Source organism: Globicephala melas, chromosome 5, assembly GCF_963455315.2.
Source record: "Globicephala melas chromosome 5, mGloMel1.2, whole genome shotgun sequence".
Lineage (NCBI taxonomy): Eukaryota > Metazoa > Chordata > Mammalia > Artiodactyla > Delphinidae > Globicephala > Globicephala melas.
Window position 1 is genome coordinate 43,312,835 of NC_083318.1, and position 26,026 is coordinate 43,338,860.

At 38.2% G+C, this 26,026-nt stretch overlaps 1 protein-coding gene across 1 annotated transcript in view; it reads right to left on the reverse strand.

Annotated features, from left to right (window-relative positions):
* Positions 1-26,026, reverse strand: part of TAPT1 (transmembrane anterior posterior transformation 1) — a 65,517-nt gene that overhangs the window by 14,386 nt on the left and 25,105 nt on the right. The window contains exons 3-9 of the mRNA XM_030864273.3: positions 23,772-23,890; positions 13,441-13,603; positions 10,916-11,051; positions 9,267-9,364; positions 9,018-9,087; positions 3,021-3,101; positions 431-540 (exon numbers count right to left, since the gene is read on the reverse strand). Coding sequence (XP_030720133.2) covers positions 431-540; positions 3,021-3,101; positions 9,018-9,087; positions 9,267-9,364; positions 10,916-11,051; positions 13,441-13,603; positions 23,772-23,890 — 777 coding nt within the window. The remainder of the gene's footprint in view (positions 1-430; positions 541-3,020; positions 3,102-9,017; positions 9,088-9,266; positions 9,365-10,915; positions 11,052-13,440; positions 13,604-23,771; positions 23,891-26,026) is intronic.

The window sequence follows — 26,026 nt, forward strand, 5'->3', positions numbered from 1 at the left end:
CTATTCATAATCACAGAAAAAGAATCAATTTTTAAATATAAAATATTAAACAATCTAGGCAGAGAGAGAAGTTTTGATATCTAATGTTTTAAATAGAAACAATGTGATTTTTAAACAGTTTAAGTAGACAGATTATGATGGTTATTAACAGTTTATAATGGTTTTGAGTTACTGATACCCTGATCTCAACTACTGGTCAATCTATACTTCTACCCAAATGTATGGAACCAGAACTGTTTAACATTGAAATAATGTACTTTCAGTAGTTCAATTATTTTTAGAAATTTAAAATTATAATTCTAACTTTAAAGTAGTAGTACTTTTCTATTTTTCTTCATAAATGCAGTAAACTTAAACTTGCTCTTCTACAACTTTATAATATTAACCAGAAGTCAACAACAAACATTGAATTGCTTATTAAAATACATACATCTGCAGTAATGTCATTGAACTTTGTGATAAAGGCATGTTTTACAATATCCACAGCGATTTCTGATGTAACCACCATACAGACATCTGGAAACAACACCCAGAGATGATCTATAAAGTAGGGGAGAAGAGAGACAATTAAATCTTTTAATATGAAGAGAATCCGTAATATCCTATCACAGGCTACCACAGAAACCTGCAATCTCCACAGGGCAAAACTATAACGTTTTCAATAAGTGATAATAGAGAGAGAACCAGCATTCAATTAATTATCAGAAGAGCCCTATTTTATCCAGATAAAAGATAAGGCATTCAACAATTATTTATTCTGTGCTTCCTCTGTGCCAACCCCTACTGAAGGGGGCACAGTGGTGAGCAGAGCCCCTGGCTTCCTTCCGGACCAGCACGGGAGGACTGGTGGGACGGCTAACTAAGCAGGCTCCTTGTAAAACTCTCTGGCTGCCTTAATGTGACAGTGAATAACTACTAGGAACATGTGCTGAAGTCAACTGAACAAATTTTTTTCCCTCCTTGATCACTAAGACTTAAAGTTACTGATCATTTATTTCACTGTCATACAGATGTTATTTGTCAGATTTGCTCATCTTTACCATATTTATTAGAATGTCAATTCAGCACCAAGTACCTGACAAAAAAATGCCAACAGATAACCTCCTTAGACCTTGAAGAAGGATATGAGTGGGACAGAGCAAGAAAAGGATCGGAACTGTTGGCAGGGACCTGTAGCAACCCAGCACCTGGGCAGCTGGAAGGTGGGGTGGAAAGAGCACAGCTGGGGCTCTGCCTGCTGACAAGACAAGGCAGTCTTAGGGAATTTCACATCCTGTTGAGGTTTGGGGAATCAGGGAACCTCGTTCAACAATAAACTCTGCCACTGACTGGCTAGATGATGCTGGCAATTATCTAAGTTCCAGTTTCCTCATCTACCAGATAAAAGTATCCACACTTCACCATTATGAGAATTAAATGAGACGATGTAAAGTGCATAGCAATGGGCCAGGCATACAGGAAAGCTTGTACTATTTCTATGTTATTCATCATCTTGGGAATTTAGGGTAAGCTTCCGTAAGTGGTATTTGGTTTTAAAAAAAATTTTTTTAAACCTAAAAAAAACAAAAACAAAGAGTAAAAGAATGATGAATTTACCAACAAAGAAGTGTTCCTCTTATCATACTTGCAAAGAAAACTAAGACAACTTGTTGAAAATCAAGTACAAATGAGAACACGACTTTAAACATCCAGTTGTCAGCAGGTTTAGGGATTACTATCCTGGGGCGCAACAATACCGCTGTTTAGGGACTGCTGATCCCATGCGGGCTCTGCTGGGACCAGCCACACTCGCCCGTTACTGCCTCTCATGGACATCCTGTTAGCTGACTTAGTTATAAAGCAAGAATCCAGCTATGCAGAGAATCTAGGGTGTGTGTGTGTGTGTGTGTGTGTGTGTGTGTGTGTGTGTGTGTGTGTGTGTGTGTGTGTGTGTGTGTGTGTGTGTGTGTGTGTGTGTGTGTGTGTGTGTGTGTGTGTGTGTGTAGGAGGGGCTTTGCTACCACAGGTCAAGTAGCCTTTGGATCTATTCAGATGAGACGTCAAGCCACTGTTAAGATATACCATTTGATTGTATGCTTTCTACAAGAAAATAACTTCTGGAAATATATTTCCAAGATCACATATCTCATTTTACATCTGTTTCTGATGTTTCACACACACCTGAAAACTAACAAGAAGTTATTAAATACCTATAACATGCACGGCATTGGGGGTACTAAACTGCAAAACATGACCTCGATGCTTAAGAACAAGGTTATACAGAAATGTCAGACGTAAAAAATTCTAAATTACTTCAGATACCTGATCATTTCCCACCAAGCTGACTTCAGCACCACCAGACTGCGTTATAATTACCTATCTATTTCCTCTATTAGCTTGTGATTCCTACGCACATCTTAGTCCTTCTTACCTGTGCCAGTGCCCAGCACATAACATATACTTAGTGAATGTCTGCTAGCTGAATGACTGATGAAAATTCATGGAATCTCAACAACTTCCTTGCCAGCCTTGATTCAGAGAGTGTAAGTAACAAAGTTTACTGCTTTACATTATATTTCTTTAATTTATCTTTATTCAAAATGCTAATTCATAGGCAGTGAATGAGTAAAAGATAAATTTTAGGAAAGAGTAAAAGTTCTTCTGGTGAACCCGTAAAATGAAAAAGATCTGACTGTATTTAGATAACCACAGCACACTACAGTTAGAAAAATCAGCAAGGAGGCTTGGAAGCTGCAGTGCTCGACAGGGTCCACTCACCCACTGGGTACACAGCTCTATAGAGATGCTGTGTGGTTCACAGGAAATGACGGGCCAAACACCACGGCACGTGGTCTGGCTCCCACCATACCACAGAGAGCACACTCAATCTGTCCTACTGGAACGGTTATTTCCAACACCCAAAGAGGTGAACAGCTAAAAATTTTGAGTTTTCTGCAATATTCATTTTATTCCATGGAAGAGAATGATTCTTGGTTCAAGAGTAAAATTGGAAGGCACCGTATTTGTTAAGAGTTACTTACCTGGATTCCAAGAAAATTGTTCCATGTTTCTTAGACACACTATTAGCAAAAGCACATAATTTGTAAATCGTTCTTTAATATCTGAAAGAAAATTTAACAAATAGTAGATATATAGCAAATTGTATATAAATAACAATTATATAGTATGTATCTAAAATAACTTTCTTTTAGTCAGAGCATGATGAAATTATATATGTAAATGTGTGTAAAATTAATATATTATAAAAAATATATAAAATGTCTGTAAAATTATATATAGGGTGGTGCTACGTTGGTAGGCCATCTACTTCTTTCACCAACATAATTCTAGTATGGAAATTCGGTTTTCTACAGACTTCAAAAAATATTCAAACCATCAATCTGCTCATATTGAGTCAGACTGCTCCAGTGGTCTTTGGGAACGTAAGAAAACTGTTTTCATTTTATAGAAGAAGAAATAATAGAAGAGTGTAAAATGTAAGACTTTGGGTAACATAAAACCCCTGCTTCCCAGACTATTTCCGATCTGGTGAATAGTAAGCATACAAGTACCGACCTGATGACTCCTTCAGCTAAGAAAGTGCTAGTATTACGATAGCATTACTAGGGATATATGTGGAACTTAGGGGAATAAAACGAGCAAAAAATTAGGTTTCATGATATTTACCGTAAGTTACTAAGTATTCTGAGCTTAGTCTGAATGAATTTAATAAAAGCAAATAAGTAAATTCCTGCTAAAGGCTAGTTTACACATTTCACTTTTGAAGCTGTTATCTTCTTATCAGAGTCTAAGATGCTATGTAACCAAAAAATGGAATGAAATAAATCTGTCTGTGGTAAGTCTGGTACATCCACGTGTTGGGTCTATGCAATGGGCGGGCTGTGGCTAGAAGCCATCACGCATGTAGTGCCCATCTCAAAAGCCTGTACACATCTGTCATTTCCCTAATAAATCTAGTATCTCAGGAATTCAACTGTGGGACCCCCTATAGCCCTCTGCATTTCAGTTTCACTCTGAAGTCCTTCCTGGGACAGCTTTGTTCTTCCTTTCTGATTTCCACCTTACCCTGTCAATCTACAGCAAATGATTTGGACTTTTGTTCTACAGCTAAACCTTGGCCTCTGTAAGTGAGCTGGCGTTTTCCATGTGTCTTCTTCCCTAAATTCCTGAACTCTCTCTAGTTAGTAGCAGTACCTCTTTTCTAGGGTAGCTTGGCTCCTAGCCCCTATTTGTGAGGAGTCTGAGCTGTACCTTTACTTCTTCAAAGGCTAGGGGTCACAATTTGCTGTTCTATTATGAATCCATAGCGTTATTTCTTACGAAATGTCATGTTTTGGGGTATAAGCTCACAGCACAGTGAGGTGAAGAGCACAGGCGTGTCCCTCGAAGGGCACTGCAGAATTGCAAGGAAGCACACTCTGGAGTGTAAAGCACACATGTTGTGACTAGTTCTAGATCACATTTTCAACTTATTCTGTGATTTCAAACGGGAGTATAGGTTAAAAGAAGCTGAGAAGGGCTTCCCTGGTGGCGCAGTGGTTGAGAGTCCGCCTGCCGATGCAGGGGACACGGGTTCGTGCCCCGGTCCGGGAAGATCCCACATGCCGCGGAGCGGCTGGGCCCGTGAGCCATGGCCGCTGAGCCTGCGCGTCCGGAGCCTGTGCTCCGCAACGGGAGAGGCCACAAGAGTGAGAGGCCCACGTACCGCAAAAAAAAAAAAAAAAAAAAAAAAAGAAGTTGAGAAAAGCCTGTCCTAGAATAATTTCCATCATAATCTAAATAAAATGCATTCTCTGCTACTTATGTATAGTTAACTGTGGGACTTAATTTATGGGACTAATTAAATTTGTTCATGTACTTTCAGTTGGAATTCTGTACAGTTATTCACAGAGCTGCATCTATATGTGTGCTAAGCCCTTTGGATTTCTAATTTCCATTAACAAATTTAGCAAAGAAGTGTACTTATTTCTGACCTTTCCACTTTCCATGATACTGACTTGGTTCACTGCAGAATTACCTGGAAAGAAACTGCCTTGTGAAATTTAAAATAGTATTTGAGATAATCCAACAAAATTTTTATGAAGTCTTATATAATAAAACAAAAACAAGAGCAGTGCTTAAATTAATCATATCTGATTCTTGGACACATGGTAGCTGCTGGCACAGAGGAAACCTATAATCATTTCAATTGTAAGAATACTGATAAAAGGGGAAAAACTCCATTTTTTTTTTTTTGCGTTATGCGGGCCTCTCACTGTTGTGGCCTCTCCCATTGCGGAGCACAGGCTCCGGATGCGCAGGCTCAGCGGCCATGGCTCACGGGCCTAGCCGCTCCACAGCATGTGGGATCTTCCCGGACCGGGGCACGAACCTGTGTCCCCTGCATCGGCAGGCGGACTCTCAACCACTGCGCCACCAGGGAAGCCCAAAACTCCATTTTATTAGGGGGATATTTACGGTCAAATAGATTTTAGAAAAGCAGACTATTTCAAAATACTGTAGAGATTAATAAAAATTGATAGATTCTGGTAGATAAATGCAATTTTACACTATGAGGGACGTGAAAGGTGGTAAGTTTGAAGATTAAAAACACAATAAAAAAAGCACTCATTTATCAATCTAACTATGAAAATGAGGCTGCTATGTGGCTATTAAAAAATCCCACTATGTTTCATTCTTGTACTTTCACAACTTTGTTTTTTGTACATTTAAATAATTTACAGAGATTTGACTTTTAAAATTTGAGCATCACTAAAGTATACCGAAATTCTGACACAGTTCCTCTGCAATAAAATAAAATCTTACATAAAGAAGTAACATTTTTTAGAATAATAGATTCTGATAATGATAAGATGTAAATATGTTGCTGATTGAATGATTTATCTATTTATAATATTAATAATGCAATCCACAACGTATTTACGTCATATCTCATCTTCAGAACACAGTTTTGACTTGGATTGAACTCGCATTAGTCAAAAAGTGGAACTCCTACCAAAATGGGAATGTTTTCTCTTAATCTTTATTAATGAGCTTAAAAACACGGGTGATTAATGCTTTAAGAATATTTCTGATATTCAAATTATTAAGCTCCTTTTTCCTCTTCTAAGTCACCACTAACAGGGATATTTAACATATTTACAGTCACAATTTAAATGTGCAATGAGTGACTCTTTTATTTCCAACAGTCATTCAAATTAATGCAGGTACTCAGGCTTATGTTAAGAGAGTTAAACAGAATCACCCTGAGCTGGAACCTTACTTCAGACCAATGTTAACTCCTGCAGGATCTTTCTGAACGTACAGTTCACATTGTCAGTGGGTTAACAGCTATGTAAAACATTTCATTTTAAGAACCCAGGTCAGAAAGGTCTAGGTTCCATACTCAGCTGGGGCATACGACATGATGTGGAAGAAAGGACAAAATGTTAAAAGTTGGGTTTTATTAACTAAACTCTATTTCGTGTGTCCTCAGGTAATTCCCCTAAAGACAATGTACAGTCAGGCAAGAAACTGAAAGGGATAAAGTCACTCTAAAATTTCCAAACCAAGTTTTCAACATTAAACTAGCATGAGGTACTAAATTTGATCCCATGTACATGGCAGCTCAGTTTCCCAGGGAAATTCACAGGGAAAGGAATAGCTGGTGTGTGACCGGCAGCATCCTGTGGACTGGCTCTCATTTCACAGATGCTAATGCACGTGGAGGAGGCAATAAACTCAGTCACCACGTGAAAGGCAGGCGTTAGTGACTCCTTACCTATTCCTTTAATATCTGAGCACCGCCTGCAACATCAGCGAAATTGTCTCCGACAGATTTTTCTTTTTCTTACCTGGGAACAGGTTTTAAAATTCTACCTTAGGTAAAATTAATTTCTTATAAAACTTGAAGGGAGACAGAAGTGGGTACAACGCAGATCACCCTGCATTGTAACGTGAATTATTTTACCTCTAACAAAAAGCAAAACTTTTCATGCTGATTACTAACCATTTTAAGCCAAAATATACTTCTGAATTCCTTATAGACTCACATGCATTGCTTTATTAATATGCTACTGTTTTCAGTTTTCTTAGAGCTGAAATATTGAATTCCTTATCTTTCTAAGCTAAGAGATTAAAATTTGGGGGACTTGTTTATAAAAGAAAGGAAAAAGGGATATTAATTATATCAACATACTGGCGATAAGGTTGAAAATCGTTCACAATCTCCTCCTCACGATACATAAAGACTGAAAACCCTTATAACTTAAAGATCTGCATGTCTAGTTTAAAACTCTACAAAGAATGCCTACTCAAACCAGGTTATTAATTTAAATACAAATAATATGATTTCTGCTACAAGTGAAATTCTTATAGTTGAAGCAATATATTCTAGAGTTAACTCCTGAAGCTGAGAAGAGCATGCCCCTTCCCTCCTATCCCTCCCCTCCTCTTACATTTCAAACGTAAAGAGCTTGGCAGCACACGTTTGAAAGAATATTACTGCACAGAACGACACCATGCCAACTGCCCTTCAGAGCTCTGAGATCTAAGGTCTATCACTGCTCCACAGAATTATCTAAAGTTTTTCATTAGTTCTTTCTGTTCCTTGCCTAGCTATCAAATCTCCTATAATTCTAAACACTCCTTTGCTTTAATATATTCATATGCCATTACTTTCCTTGTCTAATATACGTACAGAAAAATTTATGTATAGTGAAATTTTACTTTTAAGTGTACAATTTGATTGAGTTTTGATGAATGCATAAGCTATGCCACCATTCCCATCACTAAAATATGAACAGCTCCATCACTACAGTAAGTTTCCTTGCTCCCTTCCCAGTCAACCCCACCGCCAGTAAGTAATCACTCTTTTATTTCTATCATCATAAATTAATTTTATCTGATCATAAACCTCATAAGTATGAAATCACACAGTAGGTACTTATTTGTGTCTGGCCTCTTTTCACTCAGCATGAGGCTTTTGAGATTCATCCATGTAGCTGAATATACGTAGTTCTCTCTAACTGCTGAATAGTGTCCCACAGTGTAGATATACCAAAATTTATTTATCTGCTCTCTTCTTAATGGGAGGATTTGGGCTGTTCCCAGTTTCGGGCTATGAATAAAGCTGCCATTACAATTCTTTACAAGTACAAGTCCTTTTGTGAAACTGTGTTCCCGCTGGTGAGTGATAGGGTAGGTCAATGTGTAACTGTGTAAGAAACCGCCAAAAGGTTTCCCAGAGCAGCTGCAGCAATTCACATCCACCATCAGTGCGGGGCACTCCCCAGCATCACTGACACACACTGGCAGCCACAGGACCAGCCATTCCAGTGGGCGCGTGGTGATCTCTCACTGGCTTTTTCACCCCTGTTTTCCACCATAGTGCAAATGGCAACATGGTGAAAGAGATAAGTAATGTCTTCATATTCTTATGAAAACAGTTTTGACTTTGCAGACTCCCTGGAAGGGTCTTGGGACTCCCCTCCAGGGTTCCATGGGCCACACCTTGAGAACCAAGACACTGTGCTGCTATGATTATCCTAACTATGTAAGATAAGGTTTCTGGGGATAAATTTTGTGCCCTCACACATCTTAGAATTAGAAAGGAGGCGGTAAGGCACAACTGAAAAAGCCTAGAACTAAGAGCCAATCTGAGGTTTATCACCAAAATTCTTTTAGTAGCTAAGTGAGTGACCTTAGGGAAGTCAAATTACTCTCTGTTTCAACTTTCACATCTGTAAAATGGAATAATATCAGCTGCTCCTAAGAAATTTCTGGATCAATGAGAAGCTTCTGAAAGTATGGTAAGGTGAGATACAAATACCTGTAATTTTTTACTATCTTAAACATCCTGAGATTACAATAACCAAAATAATAAAAAAAAATACTTAGTAAAGATGTTGGGAGAATAAAAGCAAGCACAGCTTAAGTCAAAGAAAACAGTGGCCCATAGGAATCGTGACATTAGAGTTCCAGAATGAGTTACAAAATAATACTGCATAAAGCTGCAAGTAGAATCTGATTGTACGTACCGCTATTTGACATCTGAAAAAGATTGTTCTTTTCAAACTTCTTGAAAACACTTCCTTTAATTTCAACAAACTGAAATAGTAAACACAAATATCATCTTCATCATTAACACAGTTTTAAAAATGGATATGCTACATATAAAACTTCTCAGGGAATAAATAACATTTAGAAAAAATAATTTTTCCCATTCAGAATACTACTGTTAAAGTACCATACAACCTCAAAAATGTAAAATAAAATCTCATACTTACATTATTAGACATCATAATAGTAAGCAGGGACTTGTTGTGTGAGTTAAAAGCCACGTTGAGAGTTGTTGCCTGAACCATTATAAGGATTGCATGCAAAACTAGCAGTAAGTGATGTCAAGGAAAAAACTTAAGTCTGTTTTCAGTTTATATTAACAGATAATGCTATAAAATCTTGCAAGTTTATAATGGGGAAAAAAGATGACTATGCTTTCTAAATCAAGTCTTATGTAAGTATTTTATTACCCTTGTAATTCCCCTATTAGATATAGTTGATATAAATTTGATGGGATAAGATGTATGCAACTCATATGAAACAAAACAAAAGCAGAAATGAATCCAGTCATTTAGACTGTTGAGTCCTGGAAAACAGTTGTCTTGTTCTTTCTGGATCTTTGGCATTTGGTACAATGCTTGGGAAATAGGATCTCAGAAAAGTTTATTAAATAAATGGAATAAACTACGGTAAATACTGAAAGAAGAGACCTAGATATATACATTGTGAATTAAGATAATTCGCATTCTAAAATAGAAGAGAACACAAAGTAAAAGTTAGTCTGGAACTGATTTTCCTCTCTGGTTCTGCAGGGGGCGGGGAATATAAGACAATAAGAAATGTCTGATAATTAAGATTCTTCCTCAAATGTCATTTTTGAAGACATCCACAAGCTGCAGAATTATACCCATATTAAATATGGAATAGTTTATTTAAATTAGAACAGCAACTTTTTACTTCATTATACTTGGAACAAGTTTTTACTCTCCACAGAAATTTTTCCTACATAGTCCTTTAACTTCCCAAATATTAATCCAATTCTTTCAAGCATTGTTCTTTCAGAGACAGTACAGACAAAAAAAATCACACGACACATTCCTTTGAATGAGTCCTGATCCCATATGGACCTTAAGTGTAGGTATGCATGTGTGTGTAAATATACATACACACACGTGCACACTGTGCTATACAGTAAAGCATTCACTCTCCAAAAGAAAAGCTTTCAGGAGATGCAGGAGGGAGAAATAAAAGCTCAAAAATTCCTCCCTAACCAATTTCAGATTTTATTTCTAGATGAATTGTATACATTTTAAGTCGAAGGTTAAAACAAAGAATTCATAGGTTTAAAGATAACTTCAAAAAAATTCTAATATATGTATGAAAAAGTTATATAGATCTATATAAATCTAAAATATGTATAAACATACTATCCCTTTATTCTAAAATTCTTCCTTATAATCAGCTACACTGAGAACAGAACTACTTTCTAGCAGTTCAAAGGGTCATGTACACATGAGACCCTTTAAATTAATTTACAATCCAGTTGACCCTTGAACAACATGGGTTTGAAATGCATGAGTCCACTTATACGTATATATTTTTCAATAGTAAATACTACACTATTGAATGGTCCGTGGTTGCTTGAATCCTTGGATACACAGGGCTAATTGTAAGTTATACTTGAATTAGCCCCTGTGTTGTTCAAGGGTCAACTGTACTATTATAAGCAATTTCTCAAAAGAAAGCAGAGGGTTCACATTAGTCTTCAGGATATGGACACACACACACATCTTTAAATCTGAGAAACAGCTAACCAAATAGAATAATGTAAAATATGCACTGATGGTTGGAATTTCCGAGAAGTCTAAAAGGATACAGACATAGAGAACGGCCATGAAAAAGTGAGGAATCACCCCAATGTGGGCTCTTTTTCTTTCTTTGGGCTCTGTTGCTGTCCAATAGAGAGCATCTAATATATCTTGTCCAAATGATGAAAACAGACGATCTGCTACCTAAAGAGAAAAATTTTGTTAAGGTGTTTCTCAATATTCCATTTGAATATGTTACTAAAATTCAGAGGTGAACTCAAATACTGGAAATCTCACTTTTTAAATCCTACTAGAAGCTAGGCTCCAAAAGAGAGCAGGATCTTTATTTACTTCTTCACTTACGTTTCCTTATTCTCTGACACACAATGAGTGCTCAAGTTTTGTGTTACCTGAATTAGACTTTGTCTAGTAAACTCTGTTTGTAACAAGAAAAGTTTTAGTAGCAAAAATAAAAGGGAGAGGATACATCAAAATCACAGTTCCTCTGGTTTTAAAACTCTGAACTCAAATTCAGGATTCAAACTTAAATCCTTTAGGACAAATATATCATTTGACCCACTCTACTCACACCTAAAGCAGTAAATAACAATAGCTGTAATTTGTTTGAGGTTTATTATATAAGAATATAATAAGCAGATTTGCTTCCTAAAGACATTTTCAAGTTCTGATCTCCATGAATACAGTATGATAAATAAAGAGAAGCACATAAAAAAAGAAAACAGAAGGGCTTATCAGGATTCAGTCACATTCTAAGACAGGACCTTCCCAGACCATCCAGTCTTTTGTGGTTCCCGTGGGCTCTAACTATTACCGTGTTCCTCTTCATCACGGTTATTCATTATTTCCAAATACCTCCTTGTTTACTGCCTCTCTCCCACCTGTAGAATACAAGCTCCAGGGGATTAGGCTTTGTTCATCTCTGGATCTTTGGCATCTTGGCATGTAGGGAGTGTTGGTTGAATATTTGCCGAACGAAGGGATAAATTGCTACCATTTAGGGAGCTCCTACCACATGCCTGGTCTGTGCTAAGCCCCTCTATGGGCTGTCTCATGTACTCCTGGTAATTCCCCTAGTATCTCCACTTCACAGATGAGAAGCTGAAGGTTAGAGTCATTCAGCAACCGGCGGCCATGTGCAGGATAACCAGGATTGGAGGTAGTTATCTCTATACCAGAGCCTGGACTCTTCTACACTATGCTGAAACCACTCATCAACTCTAGTCTACAAAGTGAATCAGTACTTAAGCCACTTCGATCAGCAATTCATGGATCCTTCTGCTTGCCCTGTTTCCTAGTAACAGTAATACCACCACCTTGTAGAGGGCTGTGTAAATCAGGCGGCGTCTGCCTTAAGTTTGGGAATAGGGAGAAGCCCGGTAACCTGCAATCCCCTGGAGGGAAGGCATGGAGAAGATTAGTGGGGTGCTGGCACGGAGAGCCACCCACGCGGCCGGGGAAGAAAGGAGGCCTGGGCTTTTCCTTCTGTGGGAGGGAGGCGAGAGCAGGATGGCTACTCTGCTTCACAAACCACACCCACACTTAACGGGGCAAAGCAAGTGTACGGCAACGAGCCTACAACCAGGAAGCTGGGGTGTGGTTTTTAAATCATCCCAGTCAATGTATTAAGGACTAACCAGGACGGCTAGAGTTCTGCGGCTTCTACTAAGAGATGGAAAGCCCCCAGCTGCCCAGGCAGCGCAGCTTCAGGGCAGAAAGGCCAGCAGCCTCCACACCACCCCACGTGTCTACGCCAGGACAAGCCCGTCTGTGATTAATTGAAAAGACAGGTAGACCTTACTTGTGTCCCCAAAGAGCAGTATAGGAAAGTGCAAGTTGAGTCTCAGAGGTTAATTATATAACCCAGGTTGGCTTACTATCTATCTGACTTATTAAGTTTCTGCCTATAAAGCAAAGCATGTTTTTCTTTGCTTTGTGTAACTGTTAATTTACGTAAATGCAGATCTTCATATGATGACTGTTTTAAAGCGTACTTGGAAGACATATTGTATTCAAAATGTTAAGTACTTAGAGAAATCGGGAAATTGTTTACTTGCTTGGTGTGAAAATTCAAAAGCAACTTAAAATATAAATCTACTATAGCCAACATACACATAACCCTAAAAGTATCTTCATAAATTTAAAAATTCTAGCAAAAAGTATACATAGGTTTCCAATGAATTTGCAAAATAAATTTCTCTACCATTTGACAGTTTACATTCTCAAGGGAGCACTGACTCAGAAATGTCTAGGCAGCAGGTGCCCCTCTTCCCTACTTGAGGACACTTTGTGCCCTGAGGACCTGCTACCCTCAGTGTGTCCCAGGATCGGCAGCACAAGCACCATCTTGTTAGAAAGACAGATTCTCCAGTGCCAGCCCAGACCTACTAAATCAGAATGTGCATTTTAACAAGGTCGCCAATGACCGGATGAACACTGGAGGCCAGAAGCACCATTACCAGAGCCTGCAGGAAAGTGTTCTGTGTTGGAAGGCTTGGAGCCGTGTGCCACCGGCCAGGCCTGTGCAGGCTGGGGCGCTGGACTGCCTGGAGGGTAAATGAGGGCCCAGACTCACCTCGAGCATATTGTAGATGATGTAGAGCTTGATGACGGACTGGCCCCTTATCAGGTGATACATCATGGAGTAGTCCACATAGTGCATCATAAAATAGCAGATGACCAAAATGACACCCTTCAAGATGTCACACACCTGGGCAGGCTGAAGCAAACGTCTGTCCCTGAAATATATGAGAAGTAATGAAAATATGAGTTTTACCTTCTGTGTCCCTGAATAAATAATCTTTACTGGACATACAGTGGCAAACAAAGGTAATGGGACTTAGGTTGATCTTTCAAAAATTTCAAACTAACAAGGAAAGTTATGCTGACTACTCAACAGTATGAAATTTTCTGCCCAAGGAGAGAATATAAAATATTAAACCAGAATTACTGCTAGAAGTGGGGAACCTAAACAAGTGAACACCGAAGGCAGGCGGCTGCTGATAGAGTGCCTGGAAGCAATGGATTTCCACGAAGAAGACACAAGCCTCCCACCTCACCGGGAAGCCCTGGAGCCCCACTGGCTCAGCCCTTCTTACGCAGTGCTAGCACTCTACGCATGGTGTTCTGCACTTTGCACTTTTTATTTAACAGCGTAACAGATTTTTCCATATCAGTTCATAAGGAATTCATATTTACATGACAGTGCAGTGCCCCACTGTGTGGATGTATCATAATTTATGTAACATATCATTGACAGATTTCCAGCCTTCTGCAACTATAAACCATGATGCAATGTACATGTCATGCCATGTCAGTGAAAGTGAATCTATAGGATAAAGTCCTAAAACTGGAATCTCAGGGTTATGTTCACTTGACATTTTGATAATAGCAGCTGCGCTGCCCTCTGCAAGGGTTGTACCAATTTACACTTGCACTAGACACCTGTAAGCCCACGTGCATCAATTAGCATTTGATCAACTTTGGGATCTCTGCCAATGCCACTGGTGAAAAATTGAATCTAGTAGTTTCAATGTTAATTTCTCTCATTAGGAGACTGACATCTTCTTTGTATATTTAAGTTATTTATACTGTGTGTGAATTCTCTCCCCGCATCTTTCTCTTACTGGTTTGTAGGACAGCTTTTATATTACAAAAGTTAGCCGTCTATGACATGAGTCGAAAATACAGTTGCTCCTTAAACAACATGGGTTTGAACTGCACGGGTCCACTTATATGTGGATTTTTTTCAATAAATATGTACTTCAGTACTACGTGCTCTGCGATTGGTTGAGTCCATGGATGAGGAACCATGGATACAGAGGAATCTCGGACACGGAGGGATCGTGTATACGGAGGGCTGGCTATTGAGCACAGGGTTGGTGCCCTAACCCCCAGTCGCTCAAGTGTCAACTGTGGTTTTTTCCTAATTAATACAAGCAGAATCATTCCTTACTTTTGAGATCAGAGTATAAGGAGCTAAACCTAAATTGTGAATGGAAATGTCTTCCTAAGACACAGCAAAAAAATACATTAGAAAAGAAGAAATTTAAGACTTCTTTCACTGAACGTAAAATTCCCGTGACAAGAATGGGAAAGGTGTTTTCTCTAAGTCAACTACAGGCTGATTCCTCAAGATAGAAAATGCTCAGTCTCCTGCTTTGGCAGCTTTTACATATGTATCATACAATCAATAAAAAGCCTGAAGACTGGCATTAGGAGCTCCAGAGTCTTTTCATTTCTGCCCGTTGTGACAACACTTTAGGACCTACCTAAGGGGTGAGCTCCCTTTCCAGCGGCCTATTGGCATCCTGAGCTCTCTACTTACTTGGTATTTCCTGGCTACTTATTCTCTCTGGAGCTCCTTCCTAGCCCTTGTCCACATTCAGATCGGGGGCTCTTTTCTTCCAAAGATCCTTGTAGGGCTCAACAAGGAACCCGTAACTGCCACCCAGAACGCTGGTCTATAAGATAACAGCGAGGCATGCGATGCCAATTCTGCCAGATGTGCTACAGAACCTCACACTTGTTTTCTACAATACACACTGCATTGCGTACTACATTGTAGTATGCAGAGGTTTTCAGTCAGGTGTGAATTTGACCTCTTCACAGAGAGAATAGGAAATCTGCAAAAATCCTGAAAAGAGACAAATTCTGAGAAGACTGGGTCCAGGGAGGGCTAGCAGAGGATGAGAAGACACTGGGCTGAACCAACGAGCTAGATGGAGAGACGGGTCAGAATAGTCCAAGTCACGCCACGTGTCCAAGTCATACCACCACGGCACAAGCCGAGGGAAGTTATTCTTAGTAGTTGAAGTTGAAATCTTGGGAAAAACTGCCTTAAGGATAAAGCTGATCAATGTCTATCATCATTTTTCTGTCCCTTTCTGTCTCCAGTGCTGTTCCTCTCTCTCCCTGTAGACTCTGGACCTTTTCTCCTCATGAAATCCAGAGTGAGCTGTGTTTCCCATATCCAAACACCTAGCCCAGAACACAGAACTCTGCCAACGGCTGTTCAAATATCGAGGTAATTCGCTGCTGGACCCCAAGATAAAAAATGGAAGCGGTATATTTGTCAAGAGCTGGAGGTAAACATATTTTTAAGTCAAACAATGAGAAGAGGAGACATTCTGAACACTCTTGGGCGTCTGGCCCGTGTGCCTGTCTCCCCTGGATGGCCAGCGTCAACCCGAAGCATCAGCCAGGAGCACACACCCACCTCCCCCTCAGAAGTGCTGGCACAGCTGAGCATATGCTGAAAAGCACAAATCACCCACAGTCGGGGGCCTCTGTGTTTAAGAACTAGAGGTCATGTTTTATGAACTAAAGAAAACGATAGGAACGAAAAGTAGGGTGGTATTAATGAATTTGCATTAATTACCAAAAAGATTTAGATAACTAATTAAAGTAGAAATCTATACTTAGAGATTTTGGTACTAGATTGGCATCTACTTAGTTAAGTGATCTCAGTCAAAGCACTTTATTTAAGAGATAAAAGGATTTTTAATACCTATCTGTCCAATTTTGTTTCTTTATAAACATTTGCAACAAAGGAACAGTGTGTTAGTATATCTAAGGAGGAATATTATATTCGATACAAGTCATTGTTAGAAATTAGCTACTAAACATTGGAAAGCTGTCTCCCCAAATAACGTAATACCACACATTTTAAACCAAGATGATAATAAATTTAAATTTTTAAATTTTAAATAAACAACTTTAATTTAGCTTTCTTTTGCTTAGGATTAAACCAGGCTGTAAAAATGGCGGAAGAGTTGAAGAAACACCTTATGCTACAATCCACAGGTCCTATGAGGCAGGCACCATTCTAGGCACTTGGCACGTATCTGTTCTAGTTTCCACGACAACCTATGAGATCCTATGAGGAAGGTACATCACCATCCCAATTTCACAGATGACGCAAAGAGTATCAAGAACGTGCCTGCAGCTGCATGGTCAGGAATCAGATGTGGGGGACCAGGGATCTGACCCTCTGCATCTGGCTCCAGAAGGCATGTTCTCACTCCCATCTACCGTCCCAGACTTTTCTTTAAAAGAACTTTTAAACTTACAGGAATCAGCAACTCAGTATCTTTTATCTTTCAGCATAATTTAATACTGTATAATTTATCACTGTACTGTCATCTCATATGGAAAAATTATTGTGCTAAAAACCAAAAATAGCTATAATTTTTCATTTCTAAAAAGAGGGAAAAAAGGACTATTTTCACTGGATCTGTGCACTGCTTTATGTGCACTCTCTGCTTTGGTGAAAATTTTCCATTGCTTACATCATAACTGGGTGCTACAGAGATGACTCTGATTTTCTCCTTAATTTCAAAATTAAGAGGATTTATTCAAATAAAAAAATAAAAGCATAACTCTTAAGAAACAAGGGTCTTGTTTTCATATAAATTTCCCTGTAAATGAAAAAGGAAAGTTGCAAAAATAAAAAAATCATTTCTAAGGGGGCATCACAGCTTCTCTGAGTAAGAAAAAATCTAACCGCAAAATAAGTCCAGCTGATTAAAACAACTTGAACCAGTTCCAGCATTTGTTTCCTTCTCTGCCAGGACATTTTTAGATATGATATATGATAAGTATTTCCAACTCCATAAGAAGCTTCTCTACAGCCCTGCCAATCAACTCTGAATTGGTTTATGAACAATACTTTCAGGCTGAAGCTCTTCCTTATAAATGCCTGTTAAACAGTGCTTACTGGCAATTCGTTTTGCAAGCACTGAAAATCCCACACTAACACATAAACAAGCGGAGGAAGCTGTTGGACAAAGTGAAAAACCCACTAAATCTAATTTACAGCTGGCTGTGAGTTATCACAAGACAAGTAATATTAAACAAGAGAGTCAACACAACTTAAATTTTTTAAAATTTTCAAGTTAAGCCACTCTTACAGAAATTAAATTGTCTACATTTCTAAATTTTATCTTTTGGTCTTTCAAATACTTTCCCTGGATTTGCACAATTACCGAATAAAGTGACCCAGCTGTTTCAAGGGCACGTTTGGGGAACAGAATGACGTAGTAAACCAAGATGATCAGGTGTAGGCTTTTCCTGCACCCTGTTCAGCAGAAGGTACTATGCCAACTAAGATTAAAGTAAAAACTGATAGTGAACAGAAAAAGATCAGGAAAGAAGAGGAGGCAACACAAATGACTAAGAGAACTGGGATAAGCCCTGCCTAGTTAATTTTCAAACTGGCGTTGAAACATGCCAAGGTATCAGCATGAGTACTTCATTACAAAATACGCAGATGGGATTTCTTTTTTTCTCTCTTTCTCTTTTAACATTTTTAGCTATTTGTGGTATAACTGAAAGAATGAAGATATATAAGCACTATTGAAAAAAACGTGAAATATTAAAAATGGTCTCCATTTTTGAAAGATAAGTCGTTTTATAATTTTAGAGTAAACTGGAATAAAGTCTTAAGATTTTTTCTTTAATTAGGAGACTGAAAATTTTAAATCTTAAGTTTTTGTGACAGACAGTAGAAAAATAATTATAAAAGCTTAAACTGAATGACTAAAGCGTTCCTTGGGCTTTGAAAATAATTTCAAACTATACTAGGAAAAACCCACTGGTTTTATAAGCTATGTTTGGCGCTTGGAGGATGCAAAATAAAAACTGCTCACATTGAAGGGCTCAGCTGACTGAGGTGGCATTGGGAATGAAGTACTTGATGTCAGGTCTAGTCCGACATGTATAATTAAAGATCATTTTATCAAGTGATTTTCTTATGTTAGATGAGATCACGGTGAAATCCTGCACAAATGTGGACAAAGCTCTATGACCAAGTAAGGACAGGGAACCACATTTTCTTCAGTATGTGTCCATCTCCAAATGGTTATGTCTATATTTTTTCATTATAATCAGTATTCGTTTGTACTGATGTCAATTTGGCCAAGAGTATAGAAGGAAAAATCAGGGTTTACTCACCACGAGGAGTCCCTGTGACACCACATTCCATTCTATAAAGGAAGTGAAAGTGCTCCTCCCTTCGGTCTGATTTACGAGAGAGAAAGAAAGAGAGAAGGTTGTAATGTTGCTACGCTACTTAGAGCGTCATGGTGAGGAAACAGCGGACAATAAAACTGAGGTTAGGAAGACTCTCTAACAAATATATTGCTCTCTACAAATCAGCCACGTAGACCAGCCCTGGTAAGAGGAAATGACAGACGTACTTGTTTCCCCAGAGAAAGTTACCAAGAGCTCTCCCTACATGCGCGACAGGGGTGGCATGAATCACTCAGGCCAAAAACAAGGCTTATATCTAAAAAGAGAAAAATCTATTATGTATATGTGTGTGTGTTCATATGCGTGCAGTTAATTTTAGGTAGAACTACCTTGGAGGAGGTAAGGCATACGGAAGAAACCCAATGGGTTAAGAAACTCTCAAGCATTTGAAATTCATAATTCTTCGGGAGATGAGAGCTTTCTGTGGGGTAAATTCTCAAAAGAAAAAGACACCATTGCCTCTGAAAAACAAAAAAGTACATAAAGCCCAAGTAAGAGTTATGCCTAAAACCGAGGTGAGAAATCAGTAAAATTTACTTGCACATATTTTATTTGCTCCAATAGTAAAGGAAAAATACTCTAGCATTTATTACTTAAACCTACTCTACACTTATTACTGTCTAAAAATATTTTAGCAAAGTATTCAAAACTATCAGTTCCTGGCACCAGATAGTATTGCTTTTCTCTACAATCTCCCTCAACTTTTAACTCAAATGTGACTGAGGCTTCTACAACACAAAATGAAGCCACAGGCTGGAGGAGGAAAAAGGATCCAGAAAAAATGCCAGGTGAATTAAAAACACACATACAACTGGTTATTATTTATTTATTCTATAAGTAAATTTGGAAAAAATAATGTTGGACACCTCTTTAGCATAATATAGAGCAGTCTACTTTTCTAAAAAACAAAATACTTTCATTCTTCCAAGAACAAAGATACTTCATATAATAAATCAAAACTTAATTCTGATTTTCATGTCCCCATCATTAAAAAAATTATCCTAATTCAAGAAGTTTCTCAAATGTTTTTAAAAAATTATACTATCCTGAGAAAGAGGGAAGACATACATAAATCAGTTGGCTTTTAAAGACTCTGGATGTATTTCTTTATTTTAGTCTACAACAAAATAGTTAAGGGCAAAGACTTTTCAAGACTGTAAATTCATTAGCAACAGCTTTCACCTAAATATTCTTGAAATTACTAAGGACAGGTGTAAACTTTTTATGCAAGCAGTACACCCTTTGCAGATAACACACACACAACCATCGAGTCAAGAAAATAACCCTGCTAACATCTCAAAATGAAAAATATTTTAACAGGGTCAAAAGCTGGCAAAATGTCCACCAGGGGAGCAGTCACGATAAAGGCTGGTTTCTTAAGGGCTGCAGATTCGCCCTGGCCCTCAGGCTTAGTGAAAGGCAGAAAGTCTATTTAGTTTGTCAGTACTGACAAACACCCCCAAACCAAAACCCACGGCAAGTCTGCAGAAGATTTAGAAATAGGTTCAAAAAATCAATTCTAAAGCAGAAAACCCGGGAGGCTGTCAGCTTTCGGAAGCCTCTCACAAATGCTGTACCAGATACAACTCTGCACGTAGAGGAGGTGAGAACACCAATCCCATTTCTGAAAAGAGGGCAATAATAGTACTCTGCTATGATGTGACACTGAAACCACAGCACTAGAGCCTGCAAACTGTTGCTGTTTTCATGTCAGAATCTTGATTACTTTGACAAATATCCCTTCCCACCCCCCACCCGACTTTTGGGGAATAATTTCAAACAACTAAGAGACTAGGAAGATATCAATAGTAACTTTCTTTTTTTTTTTCTAACAGAAAGAAAACTAAAATACAGGAGAGTGAGAAAAAGAAAACAGAAAAAAGAATGCAATTAACCTCTTTGCTGGTCTCTTTAATTTCTTCTTACCTCTTTGAAAAAATAAAGTCAGACTGAAGGAAAGAGCACTTTTTGTTTGCTTAAAAAGATGGGACATGATACAGCTACAGGCAAGACAAATCAAATAATCTTGAATGCAAGTACAGAATGCTGGAAGAAAAGCTATAAGATGACAAAACTTGGCTGATTAATAATTTTGTAAAAATAAAATGTATTTTTATATTCCTAAAATATCTGAAAGGTCTTAGACTTAATATTAACAATAGTTTTGCTAATTCTGATAAAGTATACTTAAGGCACTAAGACAGAAAGGCAGTATCTTCATATTCTGTATAATCTGCCTACACTCACGGAGTATTTAAAGTGCTGAAGTTCTGTTATATAATTTTAACTGCACTTCACGTTATATATACACATATTTATTAGTGATGGCATAAAATGTAATTTTTCAGTTGATCCAAACTGCAGAAATAGCAAGAACTGTTTGCCCAGGAAAACTTAGCGGAGTCTTCACTGTAATGTGATGGGCTGCCCTCTAGTGTCAGTTTGGCCATAAAAACTTAAAAATAGAACGGACTTGAATTCTGTTTTAAAATGTTATTCAAATTAATTTAGATTGAAAAGTATTTTAAAGTAATATACGAAAGTTATCACCTTTACTTTTTATGCCCAAAAAAACCCCCCTTAAAATACCTAGAAAAGGTTGGCTCTAGGGACCACTGACCACTCACACTAAAGCCAACAAGGAGTAGAGGGATGAAGTCTTCCCAGCTCTCTGCAACACCTCTCCCAGTTTTTAGAACAAACACTGAAAGACTTCTCTAATGCTGCTTTGGTGCCTTGCTCCCCAAGTGACAAGGGACACAGTTTAGATACCTGTGTAACAACAAGATGGCTCTTGTTGATTTTAGGTTACACATCCTTTTAATGCTATATCTCATAGTGCCAACAGCCACGGAGAACATGCTCTGTCTTTAAAAGCCATTCGCTTAAAGACAGCTAGAGCACGAACTTGCCTCACATTGTTGATCAAAGAATAACTAAAAAATAATCTAGCTCATAGTGTAGACACGAGCTATTTTATGTCAGATAGCCTCACCTGGGCTTTATCCAACTTTCCATGCGTCTATTCTTGTTATGCAATCACACATGAAGACTTCCATTTAGTAATGTCTTAGATTTTTTTCTTGGTCTTCTGAAAAGGTAACTGAAATAACCATGATTCTATTGAGCTCCCAACAGTGATAAAGGAATAGTGATAGTATACAAGGTTAGGCTTTCTGAATATTGGAGTACCATGCTACAAATGTCTGAAAAAAAAAGGTTTGCTGATACGAATAAAGTCTTCTTAAAAATTCTCCCAAAGGCATAAAGCACGTACTTGAATATCTTAAAGTTGACGGTAAATTCCTAAAAAAGATACTCCCGTTTGATTAACAAGAAATTAATAAAATATATAACATAATTCTTTCATTCTGGAAGGAGAGGAAGATTATAGAATGTGAAGTATCACATGTAACAATGATGTGATCTTAATTCTTATAATCTACCCCATGCCATCTCGCAAAGAAGAACTTTTACTCTTATCACAATATGATCATCATGATTGATAAATTCTTCCAGTTTACACTGGAGGGATTTCTTCCTTATTAAGACTGATTAAGGCCATTTTTAAAAGGACTGTTATGTGTTATTCAGTACGTACTAAATATCAAGTATATGCTTGTTCATTACTTTAAAAGAGACTCTTCCATGACTTTAGTCTTAAAAAAAAATCAACATATAATTCTGTATGTTGATCAATAATTTTATAACTCAGTTTCCATGGTTACTGATGATAATGTTATTATTCATATATTTAATATACCATGGAAGAGTCACCTACTTTATAGTTAAATAAAGTTTCACATATTATTGTCCATTTCAGTATTTTGCAACTTTTTCGGAATGAAACGTATTTAGAAAAATGACGCATGTGAGAAACGTAAATTGGGCAACTATGCTAAGAACACTGTAATAATGTTACAGAGAGTGACCACACAGAGCAGAGGCATGTTGATATAACCACAGAGAAAAAACCTGTAAAATCCAAATTTCTAACCTCAAGACCAAAAAAGCAATAAGATTCACATAAGCTTTACATTTTCATCTTCCTGTTCCCAGTTTTGGAAGAGAAGGAAGGAAGCTAGTATTTATTCCTGTCTACTACAAACCAGGCACTACACTAGGTATTCTTTGCACATCTCTCAGTCTTTGTGGTAACAGATGCTGGCTCTAAACATCCCCTTTTTACTGATGGGGACACAAGCTTAGAGAAGTTGCTGATGACTCGTCAGTTAATCTATGCTGGGCCAGACTGTCTGATCCTTCCCACCAGGACAATGGTCTTCAAGAGCTTTCCCCTCTCACAAATCAGAGGGGGGTCTCACCTGTAAGCAGTAACTAAGGCTAGCTAGGCCATGAAGACAGACACTCTCAAATGAGACGGAGGAGGAACCCTGTACTAAGAGCTCCCTAGGAGATTCTGATGCCAGCCGCCGCCCACCTCCCAGCCTAGCACCTGGTCCTCACTTTACAGATGATGCCCAGGAGGCCAAGGGACTTGAAGAAAATAAAAGTACAGGCTGAGCTAGCACAGTGGCAATGTGGTTGGTCCTTGACTCTCAGTGCTAGGCCTTTTCTATTCTTCTACACAGCCTCCTGCATTATTAACATTTGTTTACTAGCCAAAGCAAAGTTCTGGTCCAAAACCATTTGGAAAAAAAAAGTACATATAAAATGTACAAATATTATATAAGCATATTATATAATATTCCTTAAAAAGATAAACAGTATTCATTTATGCATTAAGGGCCAAAGTGTGAAAGAAACTTAATGATTATCCCTATTCTAAAAAATCTATGCAAGTGGTTATTTAGCTCAACTACAAGTAGTAAAAATAACTTAAATGTTTAAAATAGTTCATAATCTTAAACTTACCTTAAGCCATAGCAAGGCAGTGTGAAGAGCCTGAACAGCGCCAAGAAAACTCTTAAAGGAAGCAGGGTGAACACATACAGAAACGCATCCAGGCACAGAAAGATTCCAAAGACCATGAGCTGGATTTTAAAAGCAGAGAAGAACATAAAAAACAAAATGTAAAATAAATATTCTTTAAAATATTACAGATGAAAATTTCAAACAATCAAGGAATTTCTAAGCTTTGTAGGAAATTCATTTCTTATAACTTATCCATGGGAATAACAAGTTAGTACTTCTCCTTGTGTATACAAGCCATATTCTAATGAAAAATCCCTTTTCAAAATGCAAGTTTGTAGTTCTTCTTCCAGAGTCTTTGGTTTACCACCTACACAAGTCAATTAAAACACAAATTGCCCTTGACCACAGCATCTGATGTAGCTTTCTGGGTACTTCCTCAAACTTTAGAGATATTATAGAAAACCTTTCAGATAAAACTTGTAAAGTCTAACCTTACTCTTATGTAAAGAGATTACTAATTTTAACAAAATTTCATGTATACTTTAACTTGTTGTACAGAGAAGGCATTATTCTTAATTGGAGGAATAGCTGCTAATATCTGTAATGTTTCCCCCTTTCTTGTATACTTGCCACATAAGGAGGACAGAATCTTTTGATGGCTTAGAGAAGTAGCCATACCCAGGCTACTAAACTCCCCTATTTTAAGAGTGGTGACTTTCTGTATGTCTGACACACAAACACGGTATGATATATACACCCTCACACACAGCACTTGATGTATTCTTAGTCAATAAACTGTCCTACATATATATATTAAGCAGTTAAAATCCACACTGTTACTGGTAGAATCGCATCCCTCCCCACCAAATTCAGATGTTGAAGGCCTAGCCCCTGGCACCTCAGAATGTGACCATATTTGGAGATGAGAGTTAACTAGTTAAAATGAGGTCATTAGGGTGGGCCCTAATGCAATATGACTGCTATGCTTATAAGAAGAGGAAATTTGGACACAGACAAGACACCGAGGGAAGAACACAAAGACACAGGGAGAAGACAGCCACCTACAAGCCAAGGAGAGAGGCCTCAGAAGAAACCAACTCTGCTGACACTCTGATCTTGGACTTTTAGCATCCAGAACTGTGAGAAAACAAATTTCTGTTGTTTAAGACACCCAGTTCATGGTACTTTGTTACTGCAAGCCTAGCAAACTAACACACCTTTATAAGAAAGGACACATTTTATTAATTTTTTGCAAGAATGTCTCAAAGAAAAAATATATATATACACACACACGTATGTGTATGTATACATATATGTGCCAGGTTTCTTAGTAGTTGGTCTGAGTCAGTCATCCTGTCGTCAGCACAGTCACAGTTCTTTCTGTCTGTCCCCTTGTTTTACACACAAAGGAGTGCTACAAAAGACTGAGCAAGGTCCACCGAAAGCTAGTGGTCCTTACTCTCCTGTCACCAAGAATCCTTTCCCTGTTTGCTGGTGATCTGTTGTTTACACTCCAAAGGCAGAAAATGACAGAAACCTGACATTCCCAGAAGGTATTTTGCTGTGTCCGTGTAAGTGGCTGTCTTTCTCGTGACCCTACACTGGGGATTAACACATCACTCATTCATCAGCATCTACTAAGCTGTTAATACGGGCCAAGTTAGATGCTCAGCCTGGCGGGCAGAGCCTGGCAGGACCTCATGAGGGGGTTCCTGCCCTCAGCAAGCTTATTCGCATTTTCACAGATAGAGACACGACCATGTAGATAAAGGAGGTCAATGCAGAGGTAACGGCTGCTATGATAGAACTAAGTATACAAGGAACAGGGGAGCCCTGAGAAAGAATGGCCAACCCAACTTTGGGAGATTTAGAAAAAGCTCCATAGAAGAGGAGACTCTTAATGACATCTGAGATGAGGGCTACTGACACCTGGAGAGGGAAAACTGGGAGGGGGTGGACGGGTGGGAACAGGGGAAGGAAGCTTTCCAGGGGAGGAAGAAGCGTGAACAAGAACACCGACGAGAAAAGTAATCATGACGAAAACTGTCTCTTAAAGAATCAAACCTTCTTTTAAAGAACAGTCACCTTTCTTAGGCTTAGAGGAATGTGTATTAGTATCATGGTAAACAACAGTAACAAAAGTCTAACGGGCCTTCCCTTCACTTTTTTTTTCAATTTTTCTTTTTATTGAAGTAGAGTTGATGTACAATGTTGTGTCAATCTCTGCTGTGCAGCAAAGTGACTCAGTTATAGAC